Raw genomic sequence first — 19677 nt, forward strand, 5'->3', positions numbered from 1 at the left:
GATGAAAATAGATATTGTGTTGGATTGTAATGATATAGCCTCAGTGTTTAAATGTTGCTGTTAAATGATGTAAGAGAAAATAATGTACCCTCCTTATTCTTGGGCAAACTGTAGGACTATTGCGCGGCGCTCTATACACTCTACATATTATTATTGTACCGTGTATTATTATTCGTTGGCACTCTGTCAGCCTATTGCATGGCTATCACAACTGTAATGTTAAAAGCAATATTGTAAATGACTATTACTGTAGTAGGCCAATCCCAGGACCTCTATTTTCATTAGGCCAGTATGCAAAATGAATTTGTAAATCAATTGCACGTTATCAAATAACAACACACTGTCCCAGATGCATTGTAAATACTTCATTCAGGGACTTTTCGGCGCATAGTGTTATTATTTTATCATGAACTCGTAGTACGTGTATAAATATAGTCCAGACAATGACTAAATTATCCTTATGATAACTATCCACGCGATAACTGATGAATATGCGCGAGTTTGTGCACAGCGCAGGTTTGATCTGCGTGAGCTCAGAGAGTGACGACACTGCGGAAGTGTCATGGCGCCGCCCGTCCTGCAGTGTCAGAAACTAAAGCACTGAAATACTTGTAATGACTCTTTCTCTCTAACAAGTTTGGCATTAATATCGATCAGGGACGTCCGAGGAATCCTAAGGTAAGTTAGTGGAGAAGCTCAGCGAGGCAAAGGTTGTTCCTGACAGCGTTAAAGTTCAGGTTTCGGTGTATTCTTGTTTTGATTTGGCCACGTGTTGCTGGATTTTTGCTTGTTGAGTCAAAATTAATAATTCTTAGCAATCATACAGTTTATGGTCCCGATATTTAAAAAGTGGTGATTTGGTCTGTGCGCTTAAGATGGCTGCCAGTTGTTTGTGTCACTGACTACAAGCGTTGCGGTGGTCAAAGACCAGAGGGCCTTTTTATTCTAAAAGGAATAAATTATGTCTCCAATCAGGAGAACTCTGTTTTCTAATGGCTCTGCTGTACATAGAAATCATGCTGTTTTAATGAATTAATAGCTGTATTTATGCTAAATGTCCACGAGTACTACAGTGATGTGACAACACCATGTGCTGTGAGACAAAAGCCACTATTCATATCAAATGTCATGTTTTTCCTGCACATATTAACCTGCCATGTTGTGCAGGTCACTCAAGTGCAGCAATTTAACATTTCAAACCACATCTGGGCTTAACTGTTCGGATAAACTTCATCTGTACCTTTTTATCTGTGCAGGGAAATCACTATTAGAAATGCACTACTAGCTACACAGTTACAAAGACAGAAATAATAACCACATAATCTCATATTATCATAATGTTATCTGAAGGAGAACTGTGTGCCTTTCAATGCAAAATAAGTCAGTATATCTATCATCCGAAGTGGTTGTCGGTGTTGTAGCTGACTACTTTTATCCACTCTGGATAATCACATCAGTAAAATGATTAAAATGACTGAGACATTGAATGAGTAGCTCTCATATCTCTCACTTTTATACTACAGAACTGTCAATAGAGGAAAAAACTAACTCACTCATAGTTTCCCTCATAGACATCTATAAAATCACCGTTTTTGTTGCTGAATATTATGTCGTTGATTCAGTTATTTGGGAATTATTAATGCAATTTTAAGAATGAATCATTTTTAATGTAAATTACCAAATGTGATGGGATAACCAAACAGGGTGAGGCATTCATTGTTCATTTTAAATAAGTTCAGACAGTAAGAGTAAACTGTTGTTGTCCAACACTTCAGTTCACAATAATTGTAGCTCGTATTATTAATCAGTAACACATAAACATGGTAAGCGTTCCTTTCGCCACATGTCTCCAGTTTAGGATGGCAGATTCAGGCTCAGGCAGTGGTCAACGTGCGCCAAACCCTGGAGGGACGCCTATAGGACTGCTGGTGGGCCGCCGACCATCAGCCGCCATCTCTCCTGGCCGCCTCCCCTCGATGCGATCAAGAGACCTCACCCTGGGAGGAGTGAAGAAGGTAATGCAAGAGCTGTAGAACATAAATACCTGTTTGTTTGGATATATTTCATGATTATTTAATTGATTCCGTGCTCAAGTATGGTTTTTGTGCTTTATTCTTTTCTTTTTTAGAAAACTTTTACACCCAACATTATCGGCCGAAAAGCCAAAGAGGAGTAAGTTCATGATTGACATTGAAAGAAAGAAGAAATGTGTCAGATTTAACTGTTTTTCTGACTCTTGACTGTAAACGTTGTCTGTAATTACAGAGCAAAAGTTGAGGGCGGACAGAGGAGGGAGAGGAGGGATGGAGATCGAGGTCGGGGTCCGAGAGATAGAGGCAGGGGCCGAGGTCGCCCGGAGGTCATCCAGTCCCACTCTATTTTTGAGCAGGGGCCCGCTGAGATGATGCTGAAAAAGAGAGGTGGGAATTCAGCTGGATGTCTTGGGGATTTTATTAAACCAATGCAACTACTATATTACACGTGGGATTGTGTCTTTCTTTGGATTAAGTGAATCCATTTGGCACACACAGGTGGCTATGAAAGTGAGAAAGATGCTCCCAGCATTGGCCCGTCTCCCATCATCAACATTAAAAAGGAGAAGAGAGAGACTGAGGAAGAGACCAAAGAGATTCTCCGCAAGCTGGAACGCGATAATGTGAGTCCCGTCTTTATGAAGAAGCTTGCATTTTCCACGCAGACTGTTTAAAAGAAAGTAGCTCACGGGTCTGAAAGTGAAGACAGTGCTGAAGTGTGTGCTTTAAAACTGCATTCTGTCTAATGGCCAGCAGGGGGCGACTCCACTGGCTCCAAAAACAAGTCTGATTGAATGGAAGTCTATTATCTACTATGTCAACTTCTCACTTGATTTATTACCTCATTTAACATTTTCCTGATTAGTTTATGGTCTCAGTTGCTAGTTTCAAGTCTTCTTCAATACAGTATGATCCTCATTTTATAAATTATGGTCCCATTTTGTGACTACCCAATCAGAGGTGGTGGTTTTCACAGATGGAGTGTCATTTTTTTGTTCTGAAACCAAACGTTGCGATGCACAAAATACTAAATTAGAGGCTTCAAAACGGCAGTATATAAATCAATGGATGGGCGTTCGTATATGTTCTTTTACACAGTCTAGGATTTTCCATGAATTTAACTTTCTTAACACTCTGCATTCTTTCAGTTCATAGACGATCCCTTCCTGAGGAGCGAGCAGAGGAGCTGCCCTGTCCAGCTTCCCCTCGCTGTGTCAGGATGGGGTTTCAAGGAGGAGTTTAGTAGCAATGCTATTAAAATAGAGAAGGTAGATGAGTATGAGGAACCCATGGAAGCTGCAGTTGAAGGTAACTGCAGACTTTGTACTTTTGGTATCATTTTGTTGTTAATACGATAATAACTAAAAGTTAAATTTGGTTGTTTATGAGAGCAGAAAATGAATGACAAGCACGTTGTTCATATACCTGCGCTCACACAATACACATCTTCTTCTCTTCAGTCAAGCAGGAGCCGGAGGAAATTGAGTTAAAGAAGTCAGAGGGGAATTTCCGGCCGCCCCCTCTCCCCGAGCCTGAGGTTCTTCCTGACCTGCTGGACAGGTGGAGTCTGAGCAAAGGGGAGGAGCTGTTCTTCATGCAGCTGCCCGACTCGCTGCCCGGCCAGCCCCCCACCAAAGAGCACAAGCCGGTGAAAACGGAGGTGCAGTCAGAGGACGGACAGTCTGTGCTTCTGAAAACGGAGTCTCAGGTAGAAGAAGGTTGTTGTCCACACGCTAAACACATGACGATGTCGAGGTTTCGTGTGCCAACGGTGTTCTGATCTGACACAGGAGGAGGAGGCTGAAGACAACAGCTGCAGTCTGAAAGACCTGCGGGAGGGGCTCATAGGAAAAATGCTGGTGCGGAAGTCCGGCCGCGTACAGCTCATACTGGGACATGTGACGCTTGATGTGTCTCTAGGAACATCGTGCTCTTTCCTTCAGGTATGATCACAATGTCGTTATTAATGTGTCTGCTTCTCTACACGGGCCACTGTTTTTATCATAGACTGTGGATGATTCACATTTCCTCTCTCTCTTTATCCACCCTCTTTTCTCAGGAGCTGGTCTCTATTGGCACTGAGGGGAGAACAGGCGACTTGTCCGTGTTGGGGAAAGTCAAAAACAAAATGGTCTGCTCCCCAGACTTTGAGGCTCTGCTGGAGAGCAGCAACGCTTGATGCTCGTCAGACTCAGCCGCCTCCCGCCTGACAGGCCGTGCGACAGGATGCACTCGTGATGTGCTCTGATAATGATGAACCATGGACTGTTCCTTTGGAGCCTGGCATCTGATTCAAGTATGGCAGCCATTGATTGCGCTTTTGTGTTTACAGAGTGGCTATAATAACATATTGAAATACACTATCTATGAATATAAACTTATCCTCTTTTGTGGAATAGGCATATTCAGGGTTCAAAGGTTGGACAGTGTGCCAAACTTAAGTACTGTTTTCAATTCTTTGTCTGAAATTACTTGACAAGACTGTACATGGATGTAAATGTGTGAATAAAAAAAGCTTTTGTTATTCCAGTACATTGGTGTCAAATGCTCTAAATTATTGGTTCATCAGATTGTTCACCTGAACAACAAACAAAAAACGTCGTCATTTAGTTGCCCCGCAAATACATGCTTGGTTTTATTTGCTTCGGTTTGAGGTAACATGAGATTTCTGCTAAGTGAAGTGGAGGTGAGTGGCCCTTTAATGGAATTTATTTTGTCACTGCTTTAATCAACACAAATAGTCTGCTGCTTTTTTTTTACCACTTTTGAACTGTCTTCAATGTGTCTCTCTCCCTCCAAAGAAGCTTTTACCTCCCCCAAACAGCAGGGGCGCTGCAGCCTGCGGCGCCATCACGTGTGCGGCAGCTGGTCACAACACCGCCCCGCAGCGCCCCCGGTGGTCATCTTTAGAAACGCAGCTGACGGTGTGGGTGCAGGACGGGCCTGTGGCCGGCAGGTGTCGGGGCAGCACTGGCTGCACCGAGCTGAGACCGGCGGAGGGCTGGTCGTTTTCCTGATACGTAGCCATCGCCGAGAAGCCCGTTAGCCCATGTTGTCCGCCGGGTGGAGTGTGACCACAGTCCGCAAGACAAAGGCGAGCGAGTGAAAGCCCACAGTACCGGCGCGGGACGAAACGTGACTGAAGGTTGGTGAAGTGAATCTGTAGAATAAATAAATAAACACACGCACGGTAGCTGCTGCTGCTGCTGCTGGAGAATAGCTTGTAAGATATGAAGTTGACGTAACGAGCCCAGGCTGGTAATAACAGAAAAAGGTTGGCTCAGCATTTCATGCACACCCGGACGGTCCTCTCGAGGGCTGAGCGCGAGCTAGCTGAGCGCCAGGAGGTAACATGTAGCTACACCGTTAGCGCGGAGGCCACGAGCTAACTTTACGCTTTAAAACATCCCTGTGGGCGCTCGAGCCTCACCACCCTCCGCTAGCTGAACAGTCGTACCGGTGAGTAATTGTCTTTGCGGGGTAATGAGGGTGCTACGCGGTCCTCTGGCCGTGAGGAGCGCCTCTGCGGAGGCTAGCTCACCAACCCGGTGTGGTTTTATCCGGGATGGAGGCTGTGGTTAGCCGTCCTGCTGCCTCACCAGAGAGGAGGAGGAGGGCACAGGGCCTCTGACGATGTCTGTGTGGCTGATAACAGCGGCGGTAGCATGGAAACTTGTATGGCCCTTCACTGGAAAAGGATGTCTGGCCATTATGCAACCTTTACACATCAATTTCTTTTCGGAGTAGCCAGAGGCTAGCATTAACTTTGCACACAGTGTATTTATAATGCACACACACACAGTGGATGGGGACACGTCTTGTGTCTACTGTACACGGCATGTACTCGGGTCATGGAGGACATGTTATTGCGACATGGCTCGCTCTGATCGTTTGTTTGTACATCTTTGCAGGTCTGTGTGACGGAGCTGCAGAGCCGCCGGATCTCCACCAGACAAGAGAAGTCACCTGCTGTGTCCTGTTGTCTGTTGTTTACATCTCTTTCACCAGCGGGAGGCTGGACATCTGCAGCAAGGACCGGCCATTAAAGACTTAACCTTCCCCTTTTTCTGGGATTGGATTCAACTGAGTTTCCCCAACTGATAAATGCTGAGGATAATGAAATTCACTGATTTTGCCCAAGAGGGCATCGTCAAGATCGTCACTTGTACTTGTATTGATTCTCCGTTCAGTGTGAGGAGAAGCTCCATCCCCTAGTTATCTTGATGAAGACCTTTTTCTGACAAAAGATAAGGGCCACTTGGGGCCAGGAGGTGGAGGGCCGTACTTCCTCCGCCAGCTGCCCTCTGATTTCAACTGTTTAATAGATTTTGTTGCCCTCCTGACTTCAAGATGGAGCTCTTCTTCAACCCCTTCGACAACTTGCTGTGTATCCTCCTGGGCATCTCCTTCACCGTGTGGTTCACCCTGCTGCTGGTCTTCATTATTGTGCCTGCCATCTTTGGGGTGTCCTTTGGCATCCGACGTCTTTACATGAAAACTTTGTTAAAGATCTTTGAGGTAAGAGCTTGCTGCATAATGGCCCACCCTGCTCTGTTCATTTGAATCAAAAGCAGCTTTATTGGCCAAGTATGTGCACACAGACAAGGAATTTCAATCTGCTTTTTTGTTGCTCTCAGTGTACTTATACCGAAATATACATACAACTAAAACAAAGACACTGAAAAGAGGTTAACATTAAACTATTATGAAAAGATATAAATAATAAAGTATCAAAACAGACTAATGCAAACTGTAAACAAGATATTAGTGAACACTACGTGTTAACTGTAGTCTAAGGTGATGCATTGATCACAAATGACCTTTGGTCTTTGGCCTTTAGGATGAAGCTGCGGATGGATTGAAATACACACACACCATAAAGGTTTCCTCAGTTATCTGTCAGCTGCTCCTGCCAAACATCCTGTTACTCAACAAACTACGGTTTATGAAAGTTGTTCGAGGACAACCACTGTTAGCTCAGGCTGTGCATTTGATTCAGCTCTTTTTGCTGTAACTTGTGCAAAATATTTTTAAAGCTGCAGTTCTGGAGAAGCGAGTTTCTAGAAATGTGCTGGCTTCACATGTGCATTAGCTAGGTGCAGGCTTTCTCCTTGTCGTTAGCATCCAACCAGTCGCCGTTGTATCAACTGGCTGATGCAGATTAACATCACAGTCACAGAGCCTTTCTCTATTATGTAACCGGAGAAAACAGGGGAACAGACCTTGTCAGACACTGTTGTCTGTGACGTCTGTGACATTTCAGTCCCATTGTGCATTGAGACCAGTTCAAAATATCAGTAATTACCATTTAATGGTCTCTTTGCCCATTTGACTCGACCCAGTTATCCAGTTTCTCTCCTTCTGCTATCTATGGTGTATCTTAACTAGTAAAGCTGTCATCACTTTCCAGTATGTACCTCTGAGAGCAGATCCTGTGCCAGGAATAAATGGACCAGTGGGAGATATGAGAGATGTTTTCAGCTCATGATTCCAGTAGCAACCAATAGAATTAGACAAAAGGTCAAAGGACAGACACAGTACAGACTGTACAGAGTGTCTTCGTGTCTCTACTATTTGCGTGTGTTTATAGCTGGTGAAGGTCTATTTCAGGCTTGTTGGATTCAAAAAATATAATTTAAGTCGGGTGTAGAACCAAGACCTCCACTGATTGCATCAATTCAACACAAGACATACAGTGGCTCATAAAGAGTTTGTGTTGCAGTCAGACCGTCAGTGTGACAAAATCACTATTGCCTGCTCAGTTAAGTGAAAGGTGTTTGTGATGTAATCCCACACCTGGAATACTTCATAGGGAATGAATAAGTAAAAACCAGCCACATGCCAGCATTTCTGCTCCTCCGCTCTCCACCCAAAGAATTATAACGCAACTGCAACTGCATTTTGATATGATGACTCACTAATACAGCATGTCACAGCATGACTTAAAAAAAAGAGAAGAATGCAAAAGGAATGGTAGATAACCCAGTGATGGATGTTCCTTCAGGTGAATTTCACCCCTGCGGCCACAAGGTGCAGTCTACATCACTATTCACTCAACATTGCTGGAGGGCTTTAGCGCGCATGTGAAATCCAGTGTTTTTGGCATACGTTAACATGCATGCCTACCGTTAATGTATTTGAGTATACTTACAGGGAGTGAAGCACCTCCCAGTCCAACATTTCTTGATCTCTCCTGCCCAGTCCTCCAGTTAGAACACTGTGTCCTTTTTCTGTCTCTCACTGGACACAACCTGTTTGTCTTCGTCTCAGCATGCAGAGTGAAAACAGAATGCTACATACAGAAGAGAGGGAGACGTGGGCATTATAATAGTAGTGTCTTAGAACAAGGCTGTGCTCTCAGATAGGCCATGTGTGTTTTTGGTGTAGGATGATGTCAACTGCAACTACAGAATCAAAGCTCTGTTTCAAGTTTTGCACCCAGAAAGTTTACAGCATTGACAACCACACTCAGAGCTCTTAGCTGGTTGCTGCAGAAACATTTTTCCAGGAAGTCTGGACTCCCTTGTCTAAATGTTTATGGCCGTGTGTTTCAGACTCATAATGATCAGTGTTTGATGTGAGTTGAATTACTTCAAGAAGCAACATGAACATGCTGCATTCCAGGTATTTTTGGTTACACACCTTTTGTTCTTTCTCTCTAGTGGGCCACACTTAGGATAGAAAGAGGAGCAAAAGAGAAGAATCACCTCCTGTACAAACCGTACTCAAATGGTAAGACATGATATCGGTGTGTTCCCCCAGCATGTGAGCCTGTTCCGTAGGTGTATTTATTTTAGAGGCGAGTATTGCTGACATCCTGTCTCTGGACAGCTATCATCGCCAAGGAGCCCACCTCGTTGGAGGAGGAGATCAAGGAGATCCGGCGGAGCGGCAGCAACAGAGACCTGGACTCAGCCCCTGAGTTTGAGATGTCCGACATCTTCTATTTTGCTCGGCGAGGAGTGGAGAGCATTATGGACGATGAGGTGACCAAGCGGTTCTCTGCTGAGGAGTTGGAGTCCTGGAATCTGCTGACACGCAGCAACAACAACTTCCACTACATCAGCCTGAGACTGACCGTCCTATGGGGGCTGGGCCTGCTGATTCGCTACGGATTCCTGCTCCCTCTCAGGTATTGGCTATACCCTTTACCGTAGAAGTTGTTTGATATTGGAAGAGGAACCCTTTGCACACAGGCTTTTGAGGAAAAACTAAACGTATTGAGAAAGGCCTGGAGTGGAAATTCAGTCCCTCCTGCTCAAATGACCACCAGGATAAGACTGTGATAACTAAATTCTACTTTTGGATTTGACTAACAAACTTCAGGATGATCATCTGGGGGTTATCTGATACAAAACCTTAATGATAAAACCTGATCTTTTTCTAATGATGTTTTATATATCTACCCAATGTTACAAGTCTTTAGACTTTAGTCGAATATCTTTCCCCATCAAAGACAAATCAGTCCAGTGAGGAGGTGTTACACTGTTTGAGGAGTCACAGCTGAAACAGACAAATATGCCAACTGTGTATGGTGGGTAGTCCAGGAAGCCCAGGAGATTGGAGGGTTACCACCAAAAACACAAAGCCTGACCAGCCACAGAGCAAGTACCTGTGCCAGTCAGGGGGGGCTTGCAGGCAACATGCATTACAGCTAACGCATACACAGAGGCAATATATTCACATTAAGGGCCAATTTAGTTTCCAACCCAGCTGCTTGAGCTGTTTTGGAGAAAAAATCAGAAAGACCTCACCCAGTAGGGTCAGGTTCAAATCGAAGGCCTTTATACTGGGATGTGACAGCATTACCCCATGACCCGCCACACTCCCCGTTACCTGAAGCGGAGGTATTTTCCTGTAATACCACTATAGGTAGCCATTATGTCAAACGTTATTTTATAGAGGTCTAAAAATGTTGAGCGTTTTCAGAGCACTAATGAGAGTTTAAACTCATTTACACGATTTATGACTTTTATTTTCCACATCGTCAGCATGAAATTGGTCGTAATCTCAATTATAATTGGCATGAAAAAGGTACTAAGCAACCCTTAGTCAGAGTTAATGAACCTGTAGGCACCCAGTGTAATAACATGTGAGCCTGGCATGTTCCTATTTTGATATTTCTCAGTAAAGAGACGACATACAGCCTTGAACAAATTCAAAGACTTGGGCGCACTTGCATGGGGTTTGAGACTTGCATTAAATGTTGGCACATGCAGAGAGTAAAAGAGGGAGATCCTCATTTGGGGTCAGCTTAGAGAGGGACAGTGACTAAGTAATAAGCCTGCCTGGCTCATTTCCAATTGCCAGTGGGGAGACGAATCAGGCCACCGCTGCACAGACAGACATCATTTTGGTTCCTGATCCAGCTAATGGATTCTCTCGTTCAGCACTTGTCCAGTTGAATATTGGCCTGGCTCAGTTGCTTTGCATGAAACCTTCACCTAATGTTTGTCTAATCCTCTGCCAATTTCGATCAGCACCTTCTCCGACCCTGGATGATTAGTTCATCCAGATTAGGTCGACCTGTTGGCCAGCTTAACCATCGCCTAATATGCCCTCCTGCAGGTTCTGGAGTCTGTTATCAGTAATCGTGAGGCGTAGAGGAGAGTGTGTGTGATACTTTTAATTGATAATGAACCCTGCTCCCCTGGATAACATTACCCATAACAAGGGTTGCAAAAATAGGAATATTCAAGGTGGATAAAATGGAAGTGTAGGGGCTGTTTGCTCAAGCAGTATTCATCATGTCATATGCAGATATAAACAAGCCTCGGATTTAAATACCAGTAGAAGTTTTAAATTTGTTGAACCAAAGCTTGGACTCCCTCCTCTCTGTGCATGTTACAAAAGTGCTGTGATAAAATATTCCCTGTCAAAGGATTATGTGTACCATGCTTGTCTGTCTTCCAGGGTAACTCTTGCCTTTACTGGTGTAGGCCTCCTTGTGTTCCTCACCTCTATCGTTGGGCTGCTGCCGAATGGAAGGTAAGACTGATGACAAGCTGGTTTGTTTTCATGTATCAGAAATAATAGCTTAGATCCGTGCGTATGATCATCTTGAGTTTTCCGTCTGCATGCACAAAGTAATTCTGCTGTTATTTGCTCCTTCTTGCAGGATGAAAAACTTTCTGAGTGAGAAGGCCCATTTGATGTGCTACAGAATATGTGTCAGAGCCCTGACTGCCATTATAACCTACCATGACAGGTAAAGGACCAACACCTCTATAAATGATGTGACAAGTAACATGCATTATAGCTCTTCTTAGACTTCCTGGTAATGTGTTTATGAGATAAGAACAGGAAGTGTAAAAGGGAAGATGGATCACATGTGAGAGTTGCTTCAGACTTTGATAGGCTCAAAAAATGTATGCAAACACTGGAGTCACTTGAATAATCTAATTAGGTCAGATGCACATGACTTGTGGTAATGATGTCAACACAAATAATTTAAGATGAACAATAATCCATAAAAGACCCATAGCAGCTAGACTGGTTTCCTTAAACCTCACACACTGACAGTTGGGACACAAATACTTTGACGTTACACAGACAAATTTTCATTGCCGAAAGTGTATTTTTGACATCAGAGTGGTGATTTAAGCAGGGGTTTTTTTTTCCTGCTTTTATGGATGTTCTTTCCTATAATACCTTTCATCACACTGTATATTCATTTGCACAGCATTCACTTTGCCCGACAAATTGCCACTAACTTAGTTTTGTTGGTTATAGTTGTCGGCCACTAGTTATTGCCACCAGTTTGGCCAGTCTTTATCATAAAGATTAGCATGATAGGTGCTGCTGCTGGTTGATTTGCTTTTGTGCTTGTGACACCGATGCCCCAATGTTTCCATGCAGTTTCTCTACTTCTCGATCATTTTCTATTTTGCTTTCGTATACTGTGCCTTTGCAACATATCTCAAGAAAATATTGATACATGTCAAGTAGTAAAGTATAAAGACTTTACTAAAAAGATGGTTACAACAGTTAAGCAGTGTTGCTGCTGATTGTGGTCATGACTAAAAATGTAATTTATTTAGGCAGAGTGCTGCTCTAATGCTCACTGCTTCACTCTTGTGGAAGTAACTGCATTTGGCAAACAAAAAAAACTTGCTTAAAATGACAAATAATGTCAATGGTACAAATATTATCTGATATTTTACAGATGTTGTACAGTATTATGTTTTTCCCCAAAGACATTACACAAAGTAACAAAAATTTCGAGGTGTAGCATGTCACAACTAATAGCTTTTAGAAGTTTAGAACAAATCTGATTATAACTTATCGTAGATTTGAATTCAGGGGAATATAAAACAATCAAGCTACAGTCATTTTTTAGACTAAAACACAATGGCTGGAGCTGCTGAATTCATACATGTATTCTGCAAGCACAAGTTTCACTCTCCCTGAGTGGATCTATGATTGTGTACTGGTGTTATGATCCAAGTGGATGTTGGTAGAGAGTATTTTGTGCTAAGTGATTATGAAGACCACATTCATTTATTTAAATATGGCAGAGTGAGAATCTAAGAGCAACATTCACAAAAAATGGAGCTTGTAAAGATTCGATGGCACATGCAACAGGATGTGGAGGAGGAAGTTGATGCTTTGTGTATTTACCCATCAACTGGCAACTCTAACAGCTGGTGTCGCTTTGGTTAACTGCTGTGCAGGCTTGACTGCATTTGAAATGGAGTCAAACGTAGCTTTCTAGTAGCAGAGTGTGAATCTGTGGGATGATTCAGATTTTACTTGTCATTATTGTGTGAAATTATAAGTTAGAGAACAAAGATTTGAGTGATGGACACTTCAGTATCACTTTAGAGTCACAATGTGATCATTTCTAACTTTAAATTCATTGAGGGGGGAAAACCCATTGCAAGGTACTCGTAGCTGAGACAAAGAACTGTATCATTTGTTGTGGCTTTCTGCTATCAAGTCCTAGCCTGCTGCAAGTCCTCTCAAGTCTGGGGCTAAAAATACACAAATGACATAGGAAGTGTCGCACTCTCTCTGTCTCTCTATTTAAGCTTGCAACTCTCTTTGGAATGTGGACTCAGTATGTTGAGGTGCTGGATGCTCTGAGGGTCCGACCTTTTAACATCCACCATGGGTTGCTTTGTTTCTCTCTGGGAGAGGCTATGGACCAAAGCATACCCAAATTTCTATTGTGATTGCCTGTCTTTCTTCATTGTCATATTGTGTGCTAAAAATGCCTTTTGGAACTTGCTACTACATTCAACAATGTTTTGTTTCTTGATAATTCCTATAGGAATTGCCTTCGTAATACACAGATTAACAGTCTTCCTGTCTCACCTTTGTCTCAGTGAGAATAGACCCAGAAATGGAGGGATCTGTGTCGCCAACCACACCTCGCCCATTGATGTCATCATCTTGGCCAGTGACGGCTGCTACGCTATGGTAACTATACAGCTGCCTAGCAGTAAGCTGCAAAAATGTCAACACCGGTCACCTTTTCCTTGGCAGCCGCTGGTCTGTTGAAATGACATTTCTCCCATAAATAGATGTGTTGCTATAGACATGTGTTTGTGTTGTGGCAGGTTGGCCAAATTCACGGTGGCTTGATGGGGGTCATTCAGAGATCCATGGTGAAGGCTTGCCCGCACATTTGGTTTGAACGTTCAGAAGTTAAAGACAGACACCTAGTGGCCAAAAGGTAGAATTACAGCATTTGTTTTTAATCAACTGTTGTTATTGTAAAGTTTTTCCCTTTCTTCCTTGTTGCAAAGTAAAATTGTATTGACGCTGAGTGTCTATCTAAAGAAGATTATATTTTCATGTCAGATAATGTTGTAATAACCTTCATGATTCTTGTATTACAGATTGAATGACCATATAGATGATAAATCTAAACTGCCTATTCTCATTTTCCCAGAAGGTAAGCTTGTTCACTGATCTGGTACAGATAGAAAGGCCCCAGAATCACACCATCATCATCTAGTTCTTTTTTTAATCTGAATTTCACTCCCCAGGTACCTGCATTAACAACACATCAGTCATGATGTTTAAGAAGGGCAGTTTTGAGATTGGCGCCACAGTCTACCCTGTGGCCATTAAGGTGAGTGTGAGATCTTATTCTTACCTGCTACATGTTATTTTAACCATCAGCATTTTTGAATTTATGTTCATTTATCAAATTTGTTAAAAATGATGCATGTATCGATTATTAATCCTGATGTGTTTGACCCTCACAGTATGATCCCCGATTTGGAGATGCCTTCTGGAACAGCAGCAAGTATGGGATGGTCAACTACCTGTTACGTATGATGAGCAGCTGGGCCATCGTCTGCAGTGTGTGGTATCTTCCTCCCATGTCTAGAGAGGTGAGGCTCCTCCGGGGGTTAATGCACGGCCTCTCAACAGATTTTTGTTTTCTTTCGATGAAATTTGATCAGCTGAAGCCTGAAAATAGAGATACAAAATATATGAGTATAAAAAATATGATAATACGCATTGTGAAGCTCAAAGTAAATTCTAATATCAAGTATATCTTTTGTCAACTGGCTCCCAAACTGGATGCAAGTAAGGTGGAGGCGAATGTTTTCTCTCACACTAAGATTGAACTTTTTGCTACTGAGTACGCTGCACTCTGCTACAAAGTTTCCACGCCAGACCACACTGGAGTCTTTGTCGCTTGGCCACAAACAGCAAATGTCTGAATTCCCCACCTGACGATAAGAAGGCTGACACTGACGACAAGGACAGCATATGTGACAGCTCAGCAAAGTTGGGTCCCCTTTTCAGTACTTTACTCTCTCTGTAACAACAGAAATTGCTATTCAAGCATCTCAATGTCGATATGATTAATTCAGAACATTTTACACGCCACACAAAATTAAACCCCTCCCCCACAACCTCCAGCCTGTTGCAGTCTGTCATCACATCGTTCAGGCATGTTTTGTGTTGCCCTCGCCAGCCTCACATTTCGCATTACAAACACTGCGACGAGCACTGCCTGCATCAAGTTATGAAAAGTGTAACCACACCTGCAGCCGCTTTCGGCTCACCATTGCCCTGACGGTGGGTCCACACCATTACCTCGCCAGCATACGTCTGCTGAGTAGGCGGCATTCACACATCATTTGACGGTTATAGCAGTCATTCAGTTATATATAGTATATGTCATTCAGGCTTTCATAAAACCACACTGTAACATTACTGTCCATTTTGGCAATTATTTGAAAACTAGGAAAGCTACCATGGCTGCTGATGTCGTTTCTGTCAGCCTCCACTTAAGTAGTTGCAGTCGCTGACTGACTGGACCAGTTCTCCCAGCCCTCAGGGTCACGTGTGAAGTGATGCACCGGTGCACTGAAATGAAGCAGACTTAGTGTTCAACTTGAACAAGCTGCAGGGTGTCTGTTCTCTGTAGTACTAATGTGATTCAGTTGGTACCCTTAAAAATACGGAGCTCAGGTACAGTTATAAAAACATGCCAGATAATCCAGCCTTTACTTTATTAACTGAAGAGCCTCTCTTCTCTGCTCCCCTCTTATTATTGTGACTTCATGAATGTACAAACTGTTGGTTGGGAGTTCATTTTCTGTTAAATGAGCAGCAAATAACAAGGCTACATTTTCTTAACAAACCTTTTATAGTTGATAATGTCAATGTTGTTAATTATTTGCTACGGCCACACATTGTGTTTATACTTGTATCAATGTTGTCCAACAGGAGGGTGAGGATGCTGTACAGTTTGCCAACCGTGTAAAGGCAGCCATAGCCAGGCAAGGTGGACTGGTCGACCTCCTGTGGTAAGATAACACCCCATCAGCTCAACACTTTCAAACACTTCCACCTACAAACCTTACGACTGGTGTGAAAGGTCACAAAGTGTTGTCAGACATTTTGACATTGCATAGCAGGAAAAGCATTGGTTTAATCATTACCATTAATAGGATGTATTAGTTAAAAGGCCCTGGTTGGCTGGTTTGGCTAATTGGGCCTCTTATAGAACTGAACAGTTGTTGGTTCCAGCTGTGCTTTTCCTGCTGTGTCAGATTAAAACACCCGCCATGAAAAAGGTCAATACCCTGCAGTTACTGTTCTTACATACTCAGACGTCCACCACATTTGTTTATTGTTTTTGACTTTAAATTTGACACTGGAGTTTCCTTTATTTGGACACCTTTTATGAAAAGTCAACATAACAACCACCATATTGCAATAATTGCTAAACTCAGAGTCTGTGAAGAGCAGAATAATAATCTATTCTGCTCTTGCAGCCAACAGAACCATAATATGGTACTGTGGCCTATAAGTCACTGCTGATATCTGCTATATGCCACTAATCACAAATAATTATGAAGAGAAGAGAGAGTCTAATATGGACTTATATATACACTACTCACAAAAAGTTAGGGATATTTGGCTTTCAGGTGAAATTTCAGGATGAACCACCACCAATACATTTCCTGCTTCAGTTAGAATTGGTATTTTAACAGTCCTCCTCATCATGCTGTTCACATTCTGACATCATGAGACCAAGACGACACCTAACTATTGATCAGCAGCACCTCAACACTGGAGGCTTCAAACAGGTCCTCAGACAGAAGTGTCCACTGAGCTTAGAGGGTCACAGAGTGTCATCAGCAGGTTGCAACAGAGATACAGAGACTGGAAGAGTCACAGAAAGGAGAGGAGTGGACGTCCTTTGGCCACATCCCAATTTTACGTTTACCCTCGTTTACCCTCCACTGTTGTTAGATTTTCTTTCAATAAATTGTTTAAGATGAAGAAACTACCATTGCATGCTGATACTTAAATGTCCTACTTTCATGATATAATATCACTGTAGCGTTAACTTTTTACATTTTCCATAAATTTCACCTGAAAGTCGAATATCCCTAACTTTTTGTGAACCCTGTAAGATCATCATTACAGCTGACATTGTGTCATCTATCACAGCTGTATCTAATAATTCTGGTTGTCACTAATGTCAAACTCTTTTGTAGGGATGGAGGGTTGAAGCGAGGAAAGGTAAAAGATACTTTTAAAGAGGAGCAGCAGAAGCTGTACAGTAAAATGCTGGTGGGCACCCAAGAGGACCGCAGTCGCTCCTGAAGGACCTGTGTGGAGGTGGACTGGCTCAGAGACCCACTTGGGCACCTCTGACTATACAGGCAGTCAGCCGAGCTCCCGGACCGGAAAATTCCCTCTCTGATGTCAACAGTACTCCATTTGGCTTCCTCGGTCACTGCCTCAGCTTGGCATGTTGAGTTTGTCGCTGTTACGGGTCATTCTGAGTCTGCTGCCCTTTGTTGGAAAAGCTCGACTGAAGCCTTGCTTGCATTAGAAAGAAAGTAAGGTGCTCACAGAAAAAGGGGCATTGTCTTCCTTGGTGGCAGTCTTTTGAGGGAAAACTTGTATTATTATCTATCATTGAGTTCCTGTCTTTAATAGTTTCAACTTTTTAATTTTGTTTCTTTTGTCATGTTTGTATCACACTGTGTTAATGTTACAGACCTGATTATACCTGGGACGTAGATGAGTTATTCTAGATTCAAACTAGTTTGTTCTAAAGCTAAAACCTGTGACTGAGTTGGGATTTTGCATGACTGGCCTGTGCCCATGATTTAGGGCAAAATGCCAGATTTTGTTACATTTCAGATATTTTTATGGGCTTTTCCAAGAAAAAAAAATGTATTTTAAGCTTTGTGTTTTACATTAAGACTTGTATCAACACGTGGTCACTATAAGAGATACGCTGCAGATGAGCTCTCAACATGTTGTCCATTTGTCTTTTTTCCACGGAATGTGTAAATCCTCACATTATGAAGTGGAAATTGTTCATCCACAGTTACTCATGGAGGTTTATGCATTGAGGGAGATGCTCCTGTTCCAGCTAATTATGCAGCAAAATTGGACTAAAAGGGTTTTCAGTCCATTCATTAAGAATTTATTCAGGATGCATTTAGCATTCTCCCTTTAAGGCCCACGGCTCACAGGTAGTGGCGTAGGATAACGACCATCACAAATGGTCTCCTGGCTAAAACATAATGACAATTAGCTGATACTCATCCACACTAACACACTTCCTAACAGGCATCACGTGTTCATTGGCTTCCTACTTGTGCAGTGACCATCTTGCCTAATTTATTTTAAGTGGACTCTAAAAGTTAGGGTCTTTATTTCCCCTCTAATCAGTGCTCTTTCTCCTACTTGGCAGCCTCTTCGAGGAGAGGCAGAGTGCAGCTGTAGTTTGGCTCCACACTAGGCTGGGGTTGGGGAACACAGTGGACAGCCTTCGGGCCCCCCCTGAGGGTCTCATCCCTCTAGTTTGCTGTTATCAGGGATAGTCATTTAGATTGTGTCAAAACTGTTCATCAAAATAAATGTTCAAGAATGTGACTCGACCTTTGACTTCAGGGTTTTTTGTGCCTCTCACACCGTTGATCATGTTGTCCTCTGATGCGGGCACAAAAGGATTTTAAACTTAAGAAGCTTCTGAAACTCTAAGACCCATAATATAGCTGCAGGTGTACAGTATTGTAGATCCTCTCCAGAGTAACTTTAGAGTACGAGCAGAAAATATCTCCTTCAATATATGCTTGTATTTCTATGTATATACAGTTTACAGTTGCCTTTAAAGGAATAGTTTAAAATAAAATGCCAAATTTAGAATGAGACCTATTTTAAAACAAATTACAGCAAATTACACAAATTTGTTTTCCACTTTCATTTAGCAAAACTATCTGATTTAAGAGTGTGGGTTATTTTTCTTCAACTAGCAAATGTTTTTCCAATATCATCGAGGCATTTTTCACTTGATATTTTTAGAATTGTATGTTTTTTTTTTTTTCCCCCCCAAACAGTAACCGCCTTAATTAGCTGTTGCCTTTCTGTGCTATTCTTGGCAGACAAGCCAGGACTGATAACATTTCCTGTCTGATTTATTGTCCACTGGGCACCAAGCTGCCATATCATAGTCTGCCATGAGGACTGAGAGCTTTATTATCTACATTACACATTTTGTATTTATTCTCTTGCTGCCTATATAACCAGGATTCAGTCTAAATAACATCTCTGTCCACGGGTGTATGTTGCTGGTTCTTTTGCAGCTGATTCACCCAAAAGCCAAGCTTCTCCTCTTGGCCTCAGTCTCCTTTTCAGATTGGTTTCCCTTTTAACTCTTCTTTGTTTCCACATCGGTGATGGAGCATGGCAGCATTGTTTTGCATCTCTGTTGCAGTACTTTCAAATGGATCTGTTGACGTTGGTGAATAAAGCACACAGTGCTTGGAGGAGGAGTTGGAGGAAGCAGGGAGCTCAAAAAGCTTGGCTGTGGAAACCACGCCATGGTTGAACAGCTCACTGGCGGAACTATGGAGAGCTGGAGTCGGGCCTTTGCTTCTTACCCTGTGCTGGAGCTCAGACTGCTGGATGGCACAGATCCATCTACTCTAAAGAGGAGTTTTACAGCTCTTTGGCTACTGTAGCTGTGCTGTAAAACACACTGCCATTACCGTGCTGTAGTGATGACTGGAAGATGTGGGAGACAGGCAGGGTGCTTAATGTGGCTCACGCACATACAAACAAGCCCCCCTGACATATATATGTATAAATAAGCTTCTGCTGGTGGGACTTTGTTGTGATGTGGGTGAAGGCGGCTGTGATTACTGAT

General features: G+C 42.7%; 2 protein-coding genes across 2 annotated transcripts; both read left to right on the plus strand.

Moving 5' to 3' along the window:
- Positions 1-551: 551 nt before the first annotated feature.
- polr3d (polymerase (RNA) III (DNA directed) polypeptide D) lies at positions 552-4565 on the plus strand. The gene is made up of 9 exons (XM_070833841.1): positions 552-678; positions 1854-2015; positions 2129-2172; positions 2266-2420; positions 2532-2656; positions 3182-3341; positions 3494-3741; positions 3824-3976; positions 4093-4565. The coding sequence occupies exons 2-9, from the start codon at positions 1860-1862 to the stop codon at positions 4210-4212; spliced, it is 1161 nt and encodes a 386-aa protein (XP_070689942.1). The 5' UTR covers positions 552-678; positions 1854-1859; the 3' UTR covers positions 4213-4565.
- Positions 4566-5049: 484 nt separating this feature from the next.
- On the plus strand, positions 5050-18409 carry LOC139203860 (glycerol-3-phosphate acyltransferase 4). Its single transcript, XM_070833755.1, has 13 exons — positions 5050-5178; positions 5945-6551; positions 8696-8765; positions 8865-9165; positions 10947-11021; positions 11152-11241; positions 13361-13454; positions 13595-13710; positions 13877-13932; positions 14027-14112; positions 14249-14377; positions 15729-15808; positions 17009-18409. The coding sequence occupies exons 2-13, from the start codon at positions 6384-6386 to the stop codon at positions 17115-17117; spliced, it is 1374 nt and encodes a 457-aa protein (XP_070689856.1). The 5' UTR covers positions 5050-5178; positions 5945-6383; the 3' UTR covers positions 17118-18409.
- The last annotated feature ends 1268 nt before the right edge of the window (positions 18410-19677 follow it).

The sequence above is a fragment of the Pempheris klunzingeri genome, chromosome 7, assembly GCF_042242105.1.
Source record: "Pempheris klunzingeri isolate RE-2024b chromosome 7, fPemKlu1.hap1, whole genome shotgun sequence".
In the NCBI taxonomy this organism is placed as follows: domain Eukaryota; kingdom Metazoa; phylum Chordata; class Actinopteri; order Acropomatiformes; family Pempheridae; genus Pempheris; species Pempheris klunzingeri.